Source organism: Kwoniella botswanensis, chromosome 1 (assembly GCF_036426115.1).
Source record: "Kwoniella botswanensis chromosome 1, complete sequence".
Taxonomy (NCBI): domain Eukaryota; kingdom Fungi; phylum Basidiomycota; class Tremellomycetes; order Tremellales; family Cryptococcaceae; genus Kwoniella; species Kwoniella botswanensis.
The window spans coordinates 3,695,931-3,712,055 of NC_088599.1; the positions used below are offsets into that span (position 1 = coordinate 3,695,931).

General features: G+C 44.0%; 4 protein-coding genes across 4 annotated transcripts; 3 read left to right on the forward strand and 1 right to left on the reverse strand.

Moving 5' to 3' along the window:
- Positions 1-175: 175 nt before the first annotated feature.
- L199_001412 (uncharacterized protein) lies at positions 176-3,492 on the reverse strand (the record flags this gene model as incomplete). Its single annotated transcript, XM_064887167.1, has 3 exons — positions 176-1,206; positions 1,268-3,275; positions 3,340-3,492. The coding sequence occupies 3 exons, from the start codon at positions 3,490-3,492 to the stop codon at positions 176-178; spliced, it is 3,192 nt and encodes a 1,063-aa protein (XP_064743239.1).
- A 2,398-nt stretch (positions 3,493-5,890) lies between these two features.
- L199_001413 (uncharacterized protein) lies at positions 5,891-7,366 on the forward strand (the record flags this gene model as incomplete). The annotated part of the gene is made up of 4 exons (XM_064887168.1): positions 5,891-6,067; positions 6,132-6,235; positions 6,351-6,633; positions 6,692-7,366. 4 exons carry the CDS (start codon positions 5,891-5,893, stop codon positions 7,364-7,366), a joined length of 1,239 nt encoding a protein of 412 aa, XP_064743240.1.
- A 483-nt stretch (positions 7,367-7,849) lies between these two features.
- L199_001414 (tryptophan synthase, beta subunit) lies at positions 7,850-11,007 on the forward strand (the record flags this gene model as incomplete). Its single annotated transcript, XM_064887169.1, has 13 exons — positions 7,850-7,894; positions 7,975-7,982; positions 8,054-8,210; positions 8,351-8,444; positions 8,510-8,648; positions 8,708-8,804; positions 8,879-9,504; positions 9,576-9,630; positions 9,687-9,869; positions 9,952-10,267; positions 10,351-10,476; positions 10,536-10,746; positions 10,908-11,007. 13 exons carry the CDS (start codon positions 7,850-7,852, stop codon positions 11,005-11,007), a joined length of 2,157 nt encoding a protein of 718 aa, XP_064743241.1.
- A 632-nt stretch (positions 11,008-11,639) lies between these two features.
- Positions 11,640-15,802, forward strand: L199_001415 (uncharacterized protein; the record flags this gene model as incomplete). Its single annotated transcript, XM_064887170.1, has 12 exons — positions 11,640-12,209; positions 12,319-12,389; positions 12,459-12,532; positions 12,693-12,766; positions 12,881-13,568; positions 13,640-13,883; positions 13,973-14,530; positions 14,592-14,734; positions 14,826-14,908; positions 14,977-15,201; positions 15,280-15,532; positions 15,630-15,802. 12 exons carry the CDS (start codon positions 11,640-11,642, stop codon positions 15,800-15,802), a joined length of 3,156 nt encoding a protein of 1,051 aa, XP_064743242.1.
- Positions 15,803-16,125: the final 323 nt, after the last annotated feature.

Here is a 16,125-nt window from a genome sequence, read left to right on the forward strand (position 1 = left end):
TTCTTTCATTCACCGATACTCCAGACACGGAGACATGTCATGTCCTGGTCAAATAATCAAGATTATAGTAATAATGCATTCTTACAACTAAAGAACAATTCATGCAATCACAACCGACAAATAACCCCAAAAGGTCTATTTCTTACTTTCTACTTTCTATTTTCTACATGAAATTTCAAATCTCAGGCATCTCCTCATCCATTAAACTCTTCTCTCCCTCCACATTCATCCACATATCTGGACTTTGCGATCTCTTCTCCTCCTTCTGATACGAGCTCAACTTGATAGTCGATCTCCTACTTTCTATACCACCGTACCTCTCTGCCAAAACACTAATATCACTCTTAAGACTCAACGTCGATATTGATCCCCTGAGTGATCTCTCTTCAATATCAGACTCTGGTAATCCTTCAAGTTGATCAATAAGTATCTCAGGCTCTCCCCAGTCTTCCAACATGTCTTCTCTAGTAGGCATTGGCATTTGCCTCTTTCCCTTCTTCCCTCTGGAAGTATCTCTAAAAGAAGTGAAGAATTCCTTTGTGGGCGATAAGTTATTGACGAATAATCCTCTAATAGGTGAATCTGGAGGGGAAGATAATCCCCAAGGAAAATTACCAATTTTGTTATTCTGACTCGAGGAGGTGGACGATGCATTGGAGTTGGTCCTGGTCAATAACCCGACTGTACTGGGAGTTAACATTTCGAGCGATAATGGTGTGATAGGCAAATGGGATTCGGTCGTTGCCGTTGACGTTGTAGTTGTTGTGGTGATAGTTGAAATTTCGGATAATTGAGAATACCTGTTTGTACTTTTATTCCTATTGTTCGAATTTGTCGATGTAGTTGAACATGTTGATAATCTCTTAATCTGAGTTGGTGTAACGATGTCATGTTCCACTTGGATTGTCAATCCCTCAGATTTCCTTCTATTCTGCTTCTGAGGTGTAAGCGATTTACGTTCCCTTATATGTCGAACGGTGGAGATCCAATCTTCTTCCTCTGATTCACTTCCACTCCATCCTCTTCCCGAAGTTAAACCTAATCCACTTCGGAGGGAGGATAGGGTGCTGATGCTATTCGCGCTGACTGAGCGGATTGACCCTGGTCGAGATATAGGTGAAGATGAGGATGACGCAGAGAGAAGACGTGATTTAGGTGAGAGGATATGAGAGCTGAGAGCGACTTTGACAAGTGGAGAGGCGATGTCTATGCAAGATACATTATCAATCAACTGAACGTCTAGCATGTAATGAGCTGAATGACTCACCTAGATCACTCTCCTCGGTCTCGGTGTCGTTCAAGTCATCTGCTCTGACGGATCTTCTGGCTCGTCTAGGTCGAGTGACTGTCCTTAGGATATCCTCAAGCTCAGGACTGGATGGACAAGTCTCAAGTCTGGGAGTTACTGTGGATCGTGTGAGTTCAGCGTCAACATGTGGGAAATCAATTTGTAACACTGAAGGTAAAGTAGCGATGTCGGTGCTTGGAATTTCGACAAAAGGTGAATTGAGGGAGATTACCAATTGCTCGTCGACACCACTTTGTAACTCGGAGGGCTCAATAGCAGCAGGGACGGTAATTTCTGAGTTCAGTGCTATTTCAATCACTTTTTCTCCTGCCAATTGGTTCACTTGAGATACAATCTCCTGCTCAACTATAGTATCAACTTGGACTGTAACGTTCTCTATTATCCTATCGGGTGGAATGGGGAAAGCCATTATAGCGCTGAGAGTTGATTCTGATCGAGTATGACCTTTGGTTGGCGTAATCGTCGCATCGCTCTGCCCGTTCTGATATTCTGTAAAATCCATTTCTTCTTGATGTGATGTTTCCGAAATAACCTCTTGCTTGTGTTCATCTTCCATCTTTGCGCCTAATTCTGGTGCTAAATCAACTTGTTCCTGCTCCACCTCGGGTTGTGGTAGTACCTCCTCAGCCAGCTTGGTACATCTCCTCGACACAGTCGACAGACTACCTGATACCCTTATAGGACCCGATCGAGGTGAGAGACCAAGTTCTGGATCTTCCCATCCACCTCTGTTTATGCGTGGGATGTGTCCATCTATCGCTCCGCTCAGCTTTCTCCGGGTAGGTAACAAACTTGAATATGCCAGAGCATTCGCCGTAGAGGGGAGTTGAAATGATATCGATGTTTTGATTCCGGACGATTGTTCATTCTCAGAAGCTGATGATCTCAAGGAAGAAGGGGTACTAGTATTACCATTTTCTACCATCGATACCATCGATGAGGAAGGTGCATAACTTGATTTTCTCGAGACCGCACCAGAGCTGATAATCCTAGCTTCTAGCGAGAACTGACTCGATTGTCTCAATTGTCCATCAATGTTTACATTCTGTGATCCAATCGAATCTAGAGAAGATCTTTCCAAAGTTTCTTTCAAAGTAGAATTGACCGATGGTGAATCGACAGAATCAGAATAGATGGGCTTTATATCTTGATTTTTGATCGTGCTGAGATTAGTCACATGATCCTGACTTGACCACACACTTGAGTTGGTAGATTCTAAGCTTAGCCTTGATAATCTCTTGGATATCTTCGGATAAGGTAACATCTGAGGTTTGAATCCTAATTCGTCTCTCATCTCCAACCCAAACTCGTCCTCTAATTGATCAAGATTCAAATCCACTTCGAACGTATTTGCTAAACTTTGTTTTCTAGATCCTATATCAATTTCAGAGGTAATATCCACATCCGACCCAGAACGAGAACCGAAAGACGATGTTGTCCAATTGAACGGATCGGAATTGATGGAAGATCGATTAGATGTCATTGAAGATCTCTTACCACCAAGCGAATTACTCCTGCCAGGACTATTCATCGAAGGTCGACGATGTCCATTAAGTGAGCTTGAAGCTTGCATGAGATCCTGACGTAAACCGTCAATTGACGATTCCCTCCTTAGACCCTTCAATGAGGTAGATCGAGAGACGAATAATGTCTGATTGAGATTTGGGGTAGGTTGGAGCTGTTGATCGGAGAATCGGACTCGGCTACTTCGTCTTCTTACGCCATTAGTGCTGGCAGTAGCGGGAGAAGGAAGTTGAATGGGAGGACCAAAATCCGTATTCTGGGAGATGATTGGTGCAGGAGGAAGAGGCAGGCATGGGGCGGAGGAGGATGGGACGATGGGTTTCTGGGTGAATCGCGGTGAAGAAGGCGCAGGCGGCTGATATGATGATGGAGGTGGGAGAGTAGCAGATTTACGCAAGATTGATGAAGGTAGAGTGCCAGAGACAGAACGTGAAGATGAAGCCTGATAAATCCATCAAAGTCAGTGATCTCGTGTTTGGTTGACTACACCGCGAAACTGCTCTCACCACAGGTTCTTCAGCCTTAGAGTTCTTGACTCTCCTCCTACTTTCTCTCTTGTCCAACTTGTATTTCGCCCTCTCTTCTTGTTCAGCTTCTAACAGCTCCATCTTAGCTATAAACATCCTCTCTCGAGGTGTCGTATATACTCCAGCAGACATGTTGAAGTGGTGCGTTGTATAGGGTAGGGAGATAGTTGGGGAAGAGGTTTCGAATCGTTCGACCCCCTTGTGGTTTGAAGTTCTCGATTCTGATATTTAATATATCTCTCTTAGTCCAGGTTACTATGTCCTCTTTCTTAGGCTGATTATTTTAGTTGTACCTTGTCAACGAAGCAATGGTTGATTCTCGCTGACCGAGACAAAAACGGATAATGGTCGCTAGGACCTTGTATACCGAATTTGCTAGTTGAAGCTCACAGATCGCTTGAAGTGAGATAGCGTCTCACAGATCCCCATCCAGTTGCACTAAGATGAAATTGATTGATGATCTTGATTTCGGGCCAGGGAGAGAGGGAAGAAGGAGATTGAACTTTGAAGTTTAACGAGATTGTTGATGGTTGGTGGGATCGAATGAGATGAGGGCGTGAGGTGATTTCATCAATTAGTAGATCACAAGATATGCTCTTGACGAAATAGCGAATCCCTCAAATATCTCTAATGGGTATATCGTCTCGATATTCTCGCTAGAATGAGGTAGAGTGAAATGCTGAAGTGAAGATCTCCAGTATGCTGTATAACCTAAGCATGCAACGATCAGCATATCAACATGTGGACTACACCATTCATGAACGGGATCGCGTGCACGTAGACAGTAGCGCTCATTCCTCTTTTTCCTTGTTTCGATGTCATTATCATGTTCCAGGGGAAAGGAAATTGTCCAGTAACCTAAAACATATCTCCATCTCCCATCAAGCTTGGAGGAAAGGTACCATCATCCTATCCATTTGTCATTCCGCACGGATCATCCTATCCCATCCCAAACATACTCTATCTGAGCTTGGATCACTTTGATCCGCCCTCCGGCTCTTGTATCAAGGCAGAAAGTGGGTACTCACAGTCTTAGATTGATATCATCTTCTGATCCATATGGTAAAGTATCGGTTCTACTTTGTCACAATAGTTCCGAAATCCAATTAAGTTGATCTATAGTGCGAAGGTGAAACGAGAAGAACAAGGGGTGGGAATAATACCGTCCAGCGGGTTATATCTGTTGAGCGAAGCAATCGTCGGGACAGTTGAAAAGCAGACGATGATGGTAGCAAGATCAAATCAATTGATTCGCTCAGCAATGTATTGGAACTTATCAATAATTTTGCATTTGTACTGTATAGTAACGATACTCCACATATTTTGAAGGAAATTATGAGTAATACCCAAATCAGGTCCAATGGTATGCGGGTGTTTAGCCACATGCTTAAGCCCCTCTAATCTACCGCTATTCACAAGCGACATTCCTCATCCTGACTCTCTCCTATGAAATCTCACTATGCGGCCATCCTCAGTACCAGATAATCAATCGTATTTTCTCTTTTGTTGTTGTTGTCCGAACAAAGTAAAAAAACAAGATTGAACAGTCGGATCGGGATGTGCCTGAAAGAACAAACAATTCAGACGTAGGGGGAAAACCTTAGAGGTGGATTGGTGAGTGTCAGGGTAGATAGCGTAATGGGTTACAAAACTCGCCGAATTAGGTAATCATCCATCAGCCCATGAGATGATCGTCACTCTCCCGCACGTGGCTGGAAGATGCTCATTCCACGTGTTTGTCCAGTGCGTTCACATCCATGGAATCTTGAGCAGGGAAAGTAATTGCAGAGTAGATCGATAGCACACCGGATTGTGCACTGCAGACAGCAATTCTACAGATGCTCAAAGTGCATGTGATACATAGACAGGAAGACTCACCCATATCTGAAAGCTGTGAAGACAAGGAAGACGACGCTCATCTTGCATAGCACTCACCAGTACTGCTTACAACTGGAATTGTAACTTGCCTCCACTTTTCGACGCATTCCAATCTAATTTGCGTCCGAAAGTCGATCTTTCGGTGCACGTACTACCACAAGTTGATTCAGCATTGCCTTGTGTCTTCCTGTAAGATGGGTGGAATGACTAATGACTATTTCATTGACACACCATATATAGCTACGTCTTTTCGCCTCTCGCTCCAACGTAACCACCTACATGCTCTTGTAACACGGGGCAGGATACCGATCAAAGTGACTTTCACTGGCCAACAACAACAACCATAACATCAGAAGGGGGTCCTTTGGGTAGCGATATATTGGACGAGCTCGCTTGTTCAACTCCATCCTCTGGAACGTAAACCTCGCTTACAGATATATCGAAGTGGATAAAAGAATACTACAAACGCTAGATCGATAGATAATATTCTGGGGCCTGTTTACCTGGCATTCAAGCGAGGTGGGGAGGGGAAGATCACTTGATTGCCAAGGGAGAATATCATCGGAGTGCGGAGGATATAGGACATAACAGAATCACGGGTCAAGCTATCTCATCTTCATCCTTCCCCATCTCATGAAGAAGTATCACCAAGATGTCAATGCTACCACCGCCTTTCCCACCTACTAAGAGGCAGTCGCCCACAAATACTTCGACCCCTTCGACCGGTACCGCTCCTTCCTCGGCTCCGGTACAGCATGACGATGCTCAGCTCAAAGAAGTATTCAAAGAATTTGAGGATTACAAATTTACCGAAGATCCAACGTTCAATGTGAGTACTGAGATGCTGTCATCTCAGAGTTCATGGTCGGCGATGTCTGACTACGATGTAATAGGCTGGTTTACCGACTGTATTCGACGCTATCAAAGGAAAAAAGATGTCACCAGGATTGATTGATAAAACAATAGCAGAAGCACAGTGGTTCTACTTTACTACTAGGTAAGTTCGGTTGATGAATAATATTTCCTCTCTCTCTCTTCCCCTCACCCTCGATCTCACAACGTACCCATCCTAATAACTTCGCACATACTGACTTTCGCTTCCTCCGACGTAGAATCAAGCACATCTCCATCCCATTCTCAACCTACACCTCATACGTTCATCGACCTTCTCAAGCTCTGCCGAAAACGTCTTCACCTCCTTCCGAAACCCAAAATGAGACTCAGGCTCGACCTCCCGGTACTTCAAGGATGGATCATCTGACAGAAGCGATGAGAATGATGGAAACGAAGGGAACAGAAGGACAAACAGGTTTGACTTTTGATAAGTTGTGTGAATTGATTAAGGAAGGCAAAGCTGGGGAATTGCAGGGGAAAGACATACCTGATGAGTTGAACGTGAGCTATATCCCTTTCTTGCTTGGAAAGCTGACTGACATAATATGTTACATGCTAGCCATTACCCCCTTCCACTTCCACCCTTCCGAGTCGTCCTAAACCATGGCAAATGCCTGTGTCATCCAACCCATCCTCTACCAACTTCCAACAGCCGGCGCAATCCCCAACCAATACCTATCATGACCCCAGCTATGATGTCAACAACTCAATTTTCGGCTCCGAGCCTTACTATGGAGCTACATCGGGTTTCCCTATGTTATCTCAACCGACGGAGATCAACGCAGGTAATACACCCAAATCGGCTGTGGACGCATCATTCATGCATCTCCAAGGATCCACCATTGGCTTATCACCGCAAGTTGGTAGTTCGCTCTCACAAGGGATCGAGAGTCATTTCCCATCTGCCGCTGGGAACAATCAGAACATAGGATCAGACTCAGATCAAATTCAAAATCAAGTAAACGCTCAATACCTATCTCAACTCAGTCAATCGAATCTACCTGAACATGTAGGAGGTACACCAGGATTCGAATATATCAATTGGGCAGCTCATGATGATTATACCCCACTACCGAATCGACAACACTTTCCAACTACTAACGGTAATAACATGAAAATGGATATAAATGCTGGATCTGTTGGGTATGATTATAATCCGATTGACGAGGATGAGAATATGGATGAACGGGATGCCAAAATTGAACCTGAATTGGATCCCAACAATGCTGGGTGAGATGAATCAGGCATCCTCTCCAACGAGGAAACATTCACCTAGATCATACTTGTACAGTACACCAATCACTCAATGGAAAAAGATCAAAGTTGTAAAAATCTATCTTACGTATCAAGTTGAGTTGTACATATCAACATCGTTTTATAGCATGCACTATTTTGACTTTTCATGCATACATACAATCTCGAGCTACTCAATAGCATCACGTCGGATGGAAATCGCATACAGTACCAGTACGAGTAGTATGATGTGGAATGTATTTGTGTATTTGTGCTACCCCTTTAAGCGATGACTCGTGCACCGTTGCGTTGGTGATTGCCCGTCCATCGCCGGTCAATCGTCCGTGGACTCGATCTCATCTACTCGATTGGAAAAAAGGTCTGAAAGTCAACTACATCTTATCGATATACTCACTCACTCAGCTTGTATATCCCCTTCATACATCCCTTATTACCCATATCAGATACTACAAACCGTTAAAAGATGTCTGAGCATCTGAAAAGAGTATTCGCAGAGAAGAAAGAACAGGTGAGTCACCGCATCTCATAACTGATAGAGTACAGACTGTTTGATTGATATTGATATATGCGATTGCCTTAATGAATTAGGATCAACCGTATGTTCATGAGACTACATGATTAGAAAGAGATGACATAGCTGATCCTTATCTATCTTTTTTCTAACCAGTGCATTCGTCACTTTCCTGACTGCAGGATTCCCAACTCGAGATGCCACCGTACCACTCATGATGGCTTTGGAAGCTGGAGGAGCGGATATAATTGAATTGGGTGTACCGTTCAGTGATCCCATTGCGGATGGACCAACTATCCAGAGAGCTAACACTGTGAGTGACCTCGTCGATTGTCATATTGCAGGGTAGTAGACGGTTAGATGAATGGTCTTGCGTGACATCGGTAGAAAATCTAGGAATTATCTTGATCCAGAGTGTTTTAGCTGACTGATATATTGTTGTCTGTATGATAGATCGCGATCGAAAACAATGTTCACTACTCTGATTGTTTGGAATACGTTAGACAAGCTAGGAAGTTAGGATTAAAGGTTCCAGTCATTTTCATGGGTGTGTGCGACTCTACTGCCAAGCAACGTACGGTAACGTGTATACTGATACTTTGGGCGAAACAGGCTACTACAACCCCCTTATTGCTTACGGCGAAGAATTAGCTGTGAAAGATGCCAGAGAAGCAGGTGCGAATGGTTACATCATTGTGGATCTTCCACCGGAGGAAGCTATCAAGTTCAGGAATATATGTCAAGAACACAGGTGAGCTGCTCGACTGTTCATGTTTACCTGATCAGCAGCTGATGGTCCGTTTTCACTAGCATGTCATACGTTCCCCTCATTGCTCCTTCCACGAGTATCGACCGAGTGAAATTCTTGACCTCTATCGCCGATTCATTCATCTATGTTGTTTCCAAGGTATGGCACACATCCCGTATATCCCGTAGCAACCTGTGAAACTGTTATAGCTGACTGTTTGATAAATTATGTAGATGGGTGTTACAGGTTCCTCAGCCGGAGTAGCCATCTCAGCGTCTCTTCCCGAACTGGTAGCTAGGATCAGGGCATTCACACCCGTACCATTAGCGGTAGGATTCGGAGTAGACAATCGAACGCATTTCGAATTCGTTACTTCTGCTGGATCAGATGCCGTGGTAGTCGGTTCAAAAATCATCAAATTGGTATTGGATAATCCCGATATCGAAAAAGCCAGTAAAGAAGTCGAATACTTCTGTAGGGAAATCACACTACATGGTCAGAACCCTCCTCCATTAGGTAGGAAAAACGGTATCGCACAAAACGGCAATGCCAATGAGGAAGGAGAAACAAAGGTTGAACCTGTATTACCTATACCTGAAGGAGAAGTTGCCAAACCTGAATTACAAGTTGACCAACCTGGAAAATTACCTTCTCGATTTGGTCTTTTCGGTGGTGCCTACGTACCGGAATCGTTGGTTGATTGTTTAAGTGAATTGGAAGCTGCTCATGCGGAAGCGATCAAAGATCCCAAGTTTTGGAAAGAATTTGAAGATATGTTTGGATATATCAATAGACCTTCGCAGTTGTATTATGCTGAGAGGTTGACTGAAGAGATGGGAGGTGCTAAAATTTGGTTAAAGTGGGTTACGAACGTTGATCGATCTTATCTTTCAGAGACGGCGTGGAGGCTGATCATTCATTGTTGAGTAGACGAGAAGATTTGAATCATACTGGATCGCACAAGATCAACAATGCTGTTGGTCAGGTATGTCGGCTTCCGTTACTACTGATGACAGAATAGCTTATCCCTTCATGCTATAGATCCTTCTCGCGAAAAGATTGGGTAAAACTCGAATTATAGCTGAGACTGGTGCGGGTCAACATGGTGTGGCTACTGCTACTGTCTGCGCCAAATTCGGTTTGCAATGTGATATTTACATGGGAGCAGAGGATGTGAGGAGACAGGAGTTGAACGTGTTTAGAATCAAGATGTTGGGTGGTAATGTGAGTCAAATCCCTTTCTGAGCGGAATCATCAATGGTGTGGCTCCTGTGGTCGTTGCTAATATCCATGCGCGGATCTATAGGTTATCCCCGTCACGGCCGGATCACAAACATTGAAAGATGCAGTTAACGAAGCTATGAGAGAATGGGTCACCCGACTTGAAGATACCCATTACCTCATTGGTTCAGCTATAGGTCCTCATCCTTTCCCTACCATCGTGAGAGACTTCCAGAGAGTGATTGGAAGAGAGATCAAGTCGCAAATGCAAGAGCAAGCTGGTAAATTGCCTGATGCCGTGGTAGCTTGTGTTGGAGGTGGATCGAACGCTATTGGTACTTTCTATGATTTCATTGGGGATGAGAGCGTTAGATTGGTTGGTGTTGAGGCTGGTGGTCATGGTGAGTATTACCACCGTCATACAGCCTTCTCAAGCTTATTGAAGTAACACAAGACATTTGACTAACGCGCCTTACCACGATAGGTGTGGATACCGACTTACACTCTGCTACACTTACCAAGGGAGTGATCGGTGTGGTCCACGGTGCTTCTTCATATATCATTCAAAGTAAAGAAGGCCAATTGGTACCTACACATAGTATCAGTGCTGGTGAGTCATACACTTGCTTTTGCAAAATATGGCATGGATGACTCATGTTGAGCTGTTAGGTCTCGATTACAACTCTGTTGGACCTGAACATTCCCACTTGAAATACACCGGTCGAGCTGAATATATCGTCGCTGATGATACTCAAGCTTTGAAAGCTTTCAAGATGGTGACTCAACTCGAAGGTATCATCCCTGCTTTGGAATCTAGTCACGGTCTTTGGGGTGGTATGCAGCTGGCTAAAACGTTACCGAAGGACAAGGATGTTGTTATGTGAGTATTCGACGCTTTACTTTCCCGCCTTCATCTTCTTCTTCGTCTCACTCTCATCCTCTCCTTCGCCCCCGTCCGCCCCGTATCGTCATTGCTTCTTTCCACTGTTCCCCTCTCTCTGCCCTGACATGATCACTTGCTGATGTACTGTTCTCTCATAGCTGTCTAAGTGGTAACGGTGCTAAGGATGTAGCAGAAGTATTATTGACCTTGAAGGATAAGAAATGGGCTGATAAGTTAGATTGGCACGTTGCTCAATAGACTCGTATAGTATGGATGGTCCAAGGGTTAGATATGGGAATGTATATATTATATGGTAGTGTTCATGCATGCTCTTCGACTAGAGTGCTGTGGTTGTTGATGCGTTGATGCGTTGATGGTCGCTTGTGCATACGCCATGTTTGGCGTGATGTACGTGTGTACGCACAGATCCCCGTATGGCATGGCTGAGTATCAAAGCGTCATTTGAGTACCATGTAGTACTTTGTCATCGCTACCGATCAACCATTGTCCACCATCACCATCACATTCATGGTCACACCGGTTCAACAAATCAACAAGCAAGATATAACAAGCAGCATCTGTTGACTCTCGGAAACTTTAAAGTGTATTCTGTACATATACCCGTACTCGGCAAGTAGGCACGGAATCAACATTCACTCGATATTCGTCGTACTAGGTTCACTTTGGTTTCATTTAGACTAGTTGTACAACACGACATTCCTGTTTGCTCGATTCACCCAACCTAGATTGATCAGCCTTGTCTACCTTACACATTATCATACATTCCTCGCTGTTACTTGTGGTTTATCGCAGTCCATATCCTAGTCATTCTTCTGCAAAGGGTCTGAGGACCGAGGATCGAAAGGCAAAGCCAGGGCTGGCAGTCAAGAATGTCAACAGCCATTCAGTCCCAACCACCACCGACGTCGACATCGTCCTCTTCCTCCTCGTCTCACTCTCAAACCCCTATCACTCTAGCTGAGCCTATCTCATCAATCCCAACGAGTCAATCTACTCTACCACCCTCATACTCTTCGATCCCTCATCCGCCGCGTCCCAACTCAATCATCAATCGTCAAGAGGAGAAACAGGCTTTGCGGGATGCTCGACATTTGGTAGAGGAAGAGGTGGAATATAATAGAGGTTATCTCTCACCTGGTAGGATAGGTCCAATGAGCCAAAATCCAAGTAAGAGTTCAGGCAGCAACAGTAATTCCGGTAGTCCTGGAGTAGGGGCTGGTCCAGCTAATCCTTCTAGCGGAGTAGGAGTAGGAATGGGATCAGGATTAGATGAGAGTGAACAACGTATCGATGGTGATGGTGATGACAATGGGGATCTGGAAATTGGTCATAGAGGTTATCTACCTCCTGGATTAGATGTCCGAGATGCACTGGCGAAATGTGAAGATCCAACGTTAGGTTGGAGTCTGCAGTTTTGGGTTACTATTGCTGATCCTTCGGTGAGTTCACCTTGAATTTTAATGTATCTTCTAACACCACGCGCAAATTAAATGTTGTATGTCGATAATGAATGGTGTCCTAGCTTATGAGTATTTTCATGGTTCATAGACCCAACACGTCTTCTTCGCTTGTCCTGCCTCTGGACAATGTAGTTGGGATCCACCGGTAGGGGCATTTGTGTAAGAGTATCCTTGATCACGATCATCATAAGCTACCGCGTCCTGACCAATGATTCATCTTTCTCGTAGCGTACCACGATCACCCGATGGAGAATGGTGGGAACTCGCAGATGCTACTAGAGGCAATAGAAGTTATTACTATAGTGAGTGACCTTCTACCTTGGCTCAAAGGGATGTCAGGTAGAGTACAATTGGACAGATATATAATCATTCAACATAATAAAGGTACACAAAGCTGATAATGTTTTCGTCCCATTTGCAAACTCCTTTTCGTCCTTGCCCTTGACGTTTTCGTTCAAAAAGATACATTAACTGGCAAAACTCAGTGGACTAGACCTGGAGGTAATGCGTTTGTGATCCCACTCGGGTTGATACAGGTGAGCTGCTTTGATTTCTCCAGCTCCCCTTGTTCCGCCAACCTCTCAACGTACAATAACGCCTATTCAATATGGTTGTAACACTACTAAAGTTATTCGTTGTCATTTGCTTAGCGAGCTGCACTGCCTAATCGACCCACTGCCCAATCCCCCTCATCATCCTCCAATCCTACATCATCGCGGATAGTCCCTACTACACCTTCCCGATCAAACAGACAGAATCGATTGTCCAACCTATTCTCACCTAACCCAATTCAATCCCCATCTACCCCAGGAACGAACAAAGCATATCCTCGACCACCTTATTCACCTCTGAACAGTATCCCACGTCCTATACACTCACCATCAAAATCGAATCGGTCATCCTCACTTACACCTAGTTCATCTTACGGTAATGGCAACAGTACCTCCCATTCACAGACGTTAGAGGCTATTGTCTTGGGACATTTCGCAACACCTAGCTCCTATACTGCTAATGGAAATGGTCAGGAGAATAATTTGATGGGAGATGGACTGAACACCAACACAAACATAATATCGCATAATGCTTCTGATTCGTTATCTTCCAATCCGATAAGTTATACCGATGGGTCACAATTGAGTGTAGTAGAGGAAGGATCAGGTAACGAGACTGATATGTCGGATTTCACAACTCCCGGATCAGCAGGTGGAGGATGGTGGGAAAAAAGGAAATCACAGGTGTTAACTGTGAAGACTGGATTCAAAAGTCCTGGAAGGAGATTTAAAGGATTGAGTTTGGGTTTGGGCGAAGGTAGCCCTAGTCCCAGTGATGGTATCACCAGTGAGTCATGATCTGAGACGGAAATACTTAGATCTGAGAGTTTGGTGAATGATATGCCATATGGTCTATAGGCTCATTAGCTAGAGGATCACCTCTCAAGAAATCCCGTACCACGATCACTGGTCCAATTTTCGAATCGAACGAATCTAATTCTGATACTCAGGGAAATGAAACGGATACACCGACAGAATTGACCGTCATGAATGGCGTGAATGGTACGAGTGGAAGTACCACACCTGGGTTACCTAGAATGCCCGCCGAGCCGATCTATGTGGAACAGGTTGGAAGTGTCAAGACGAAGAGGCTATCTACTGGGTGAGCAGAATGATATATATTCCATGTATCACGCGATCCGTATCGCTGAGGATGGATTTGCTGATCGATGATTCTCTCGTCATTATCAGATTACATCCCCTCCTCCCCTCAGAGATCAGCAGTGAAATCCTAGCGTTCCAAACGGATGATTTCGCCCGCAAGTACTTTGCCACTAAACGATCAGGAATAATGAGACAGAAAGTACCTGTTGAGCGGATCCTCAACTGGCAGAAAAATCCTATCACGTCACCTCTACTGGTTTTATCCAAACATTTGGCCAAAGATGCAATAGTCACGTTCAAAGTGATTCAACATGTCATGGGAGAAAGGGATAAACCGGTCGATAATGCCAAACCGCTACTGTCTAGTAGTTCGCATTTGAATTTGGCGAGTCTAGCGTTGAATGGAAGGAAAGATGATAAAGGTCATCCGGATAGGAATGGCAGGTTGGCGAATGGATTTGCACCTCACAATGAACCTGAACCTAGCGGTACCGAAGGAATGGGAGGAGGAGCAGGTATCAAAAATGATAAGATGCAAGTGTTAGAGGAAATTAGATGGATGATCCAACTTTCGGTAGCATCGAGTGAGATGAGGGATGAAGTTTATTGTCAATTGATCAAACAGTTGACTAAAAATCCTAATCAGTAAGTAGAACTCCGATCTGCATTACTGCTTTTTTCGCTTACTGGTCCGTGACTTGGGTAGTGACGCGGTCGTATTGGGTTTCCAACTTTTCTGCGTACTTGTAAATGCTTTTGGACCAAGCAAGAATTTCGAACCGTTCGTCAAGAATTTCCTGCGGATCAATGCGGGTGAAAAAGCAGATGGGATAGGAATAATGTCCAAGTGTGAGTAAAAGTCTCCGATGAAGATACGTACACGCTACAGTTTCATAATGAAGGTAAGGGAATCTGATACCGATTTGTTCTATATTCGCAGATTGTATTGGCAAATTGGAGGTCCTCGCTGCGAAAGGTGGAAGAGGGAAAGCTCTGACTGTAGGAGAAATCGAGCATGCCAGTGTGAGTTTCGTCAGAATATTCCTATGGATCGTAAGATTGAGTTGACATGTGCTTGTGTGTATATGTAGGACGCAGCATTCTACCCATCTGTTTATGGCGAATCCCTCGATCGAATAATGGATCTACAGAAACGTGCCTACCCCACATTGAAAGTGCCTGTGATATTGCCTTTCTTGGCGGATGGGATCTTGGCTTTGGGTGGATTACAAGCCGAAGGTATATTCAGAGTACCGGGCGATGGAGATAGTGTGAATGAGCTGAAGAGTAGGATGGATAGGGGACATTATCAGCTTGTAAGTGCTCATGATCGATCCCATCACGACTTGACTTCGGTAATAAAGCTGATGGAACCTGTCATGTATAATTCGCAGAAAGGTATAGACGATCCCCATGTTGCATCTTCTTTGTTCAAATTATGGTTACGCGAACTAGAAGATCCCATTATCCCTTCAAGTCTATATAACGATGCTTTATCAGCCTCGAAAACATCCGAAGAATCGATCGATTTCTTGAAGAGATTACCTATATATAATCGAAGGGTATTGATATTTGTGATCAGCTTTATTCAACTGTTCATGCAAGACGATGTGGTCAGAGTGACCAAGATGACTCCGGGTAATTTGGGTGAGTGATTCGACTGCATTACAGATCCATGCCATCCAATGTTACGAAACACAAGGAATGATATCTGACATGTTTGACCGTTCGTACACGCGCACAGCTCTAGTAATGGCACCTAACATCTTACGAACGACTTCCAACTCACTCATCACGGTATTTACCAATTCATCATTCGAATCGAAATTCATCTTGCAATTATTAGAAAATCTAGATACGGCTAGGGTAGATGAGGATTACGTACCTAGTCATGGTCAACCGATAGGAAGGATTTGACGCTATGAAGGTGGAAATTATTCTCTGACTTCCCTACGATTGAAAATTTCCTTCCAGGGAATCTTTATGCTTTAATGGGATATTAATTGGACTGAAAATGCATGATACAACGGGTTTGCATACTTACATATATAACATATAACATACAGCATATAAACTATAACATTCAACATATAACGTTGGAATGAATGTACCACATTTGTACGATGTTGGTCAGTGTTTGCGACTGCATTGCACTACGCGATTCATTGTACGATTCAATATTGAGAGAATGGTGCAGAATAGTAATATGATCTATCTTGCCATTATGTCAACGAAGGAAT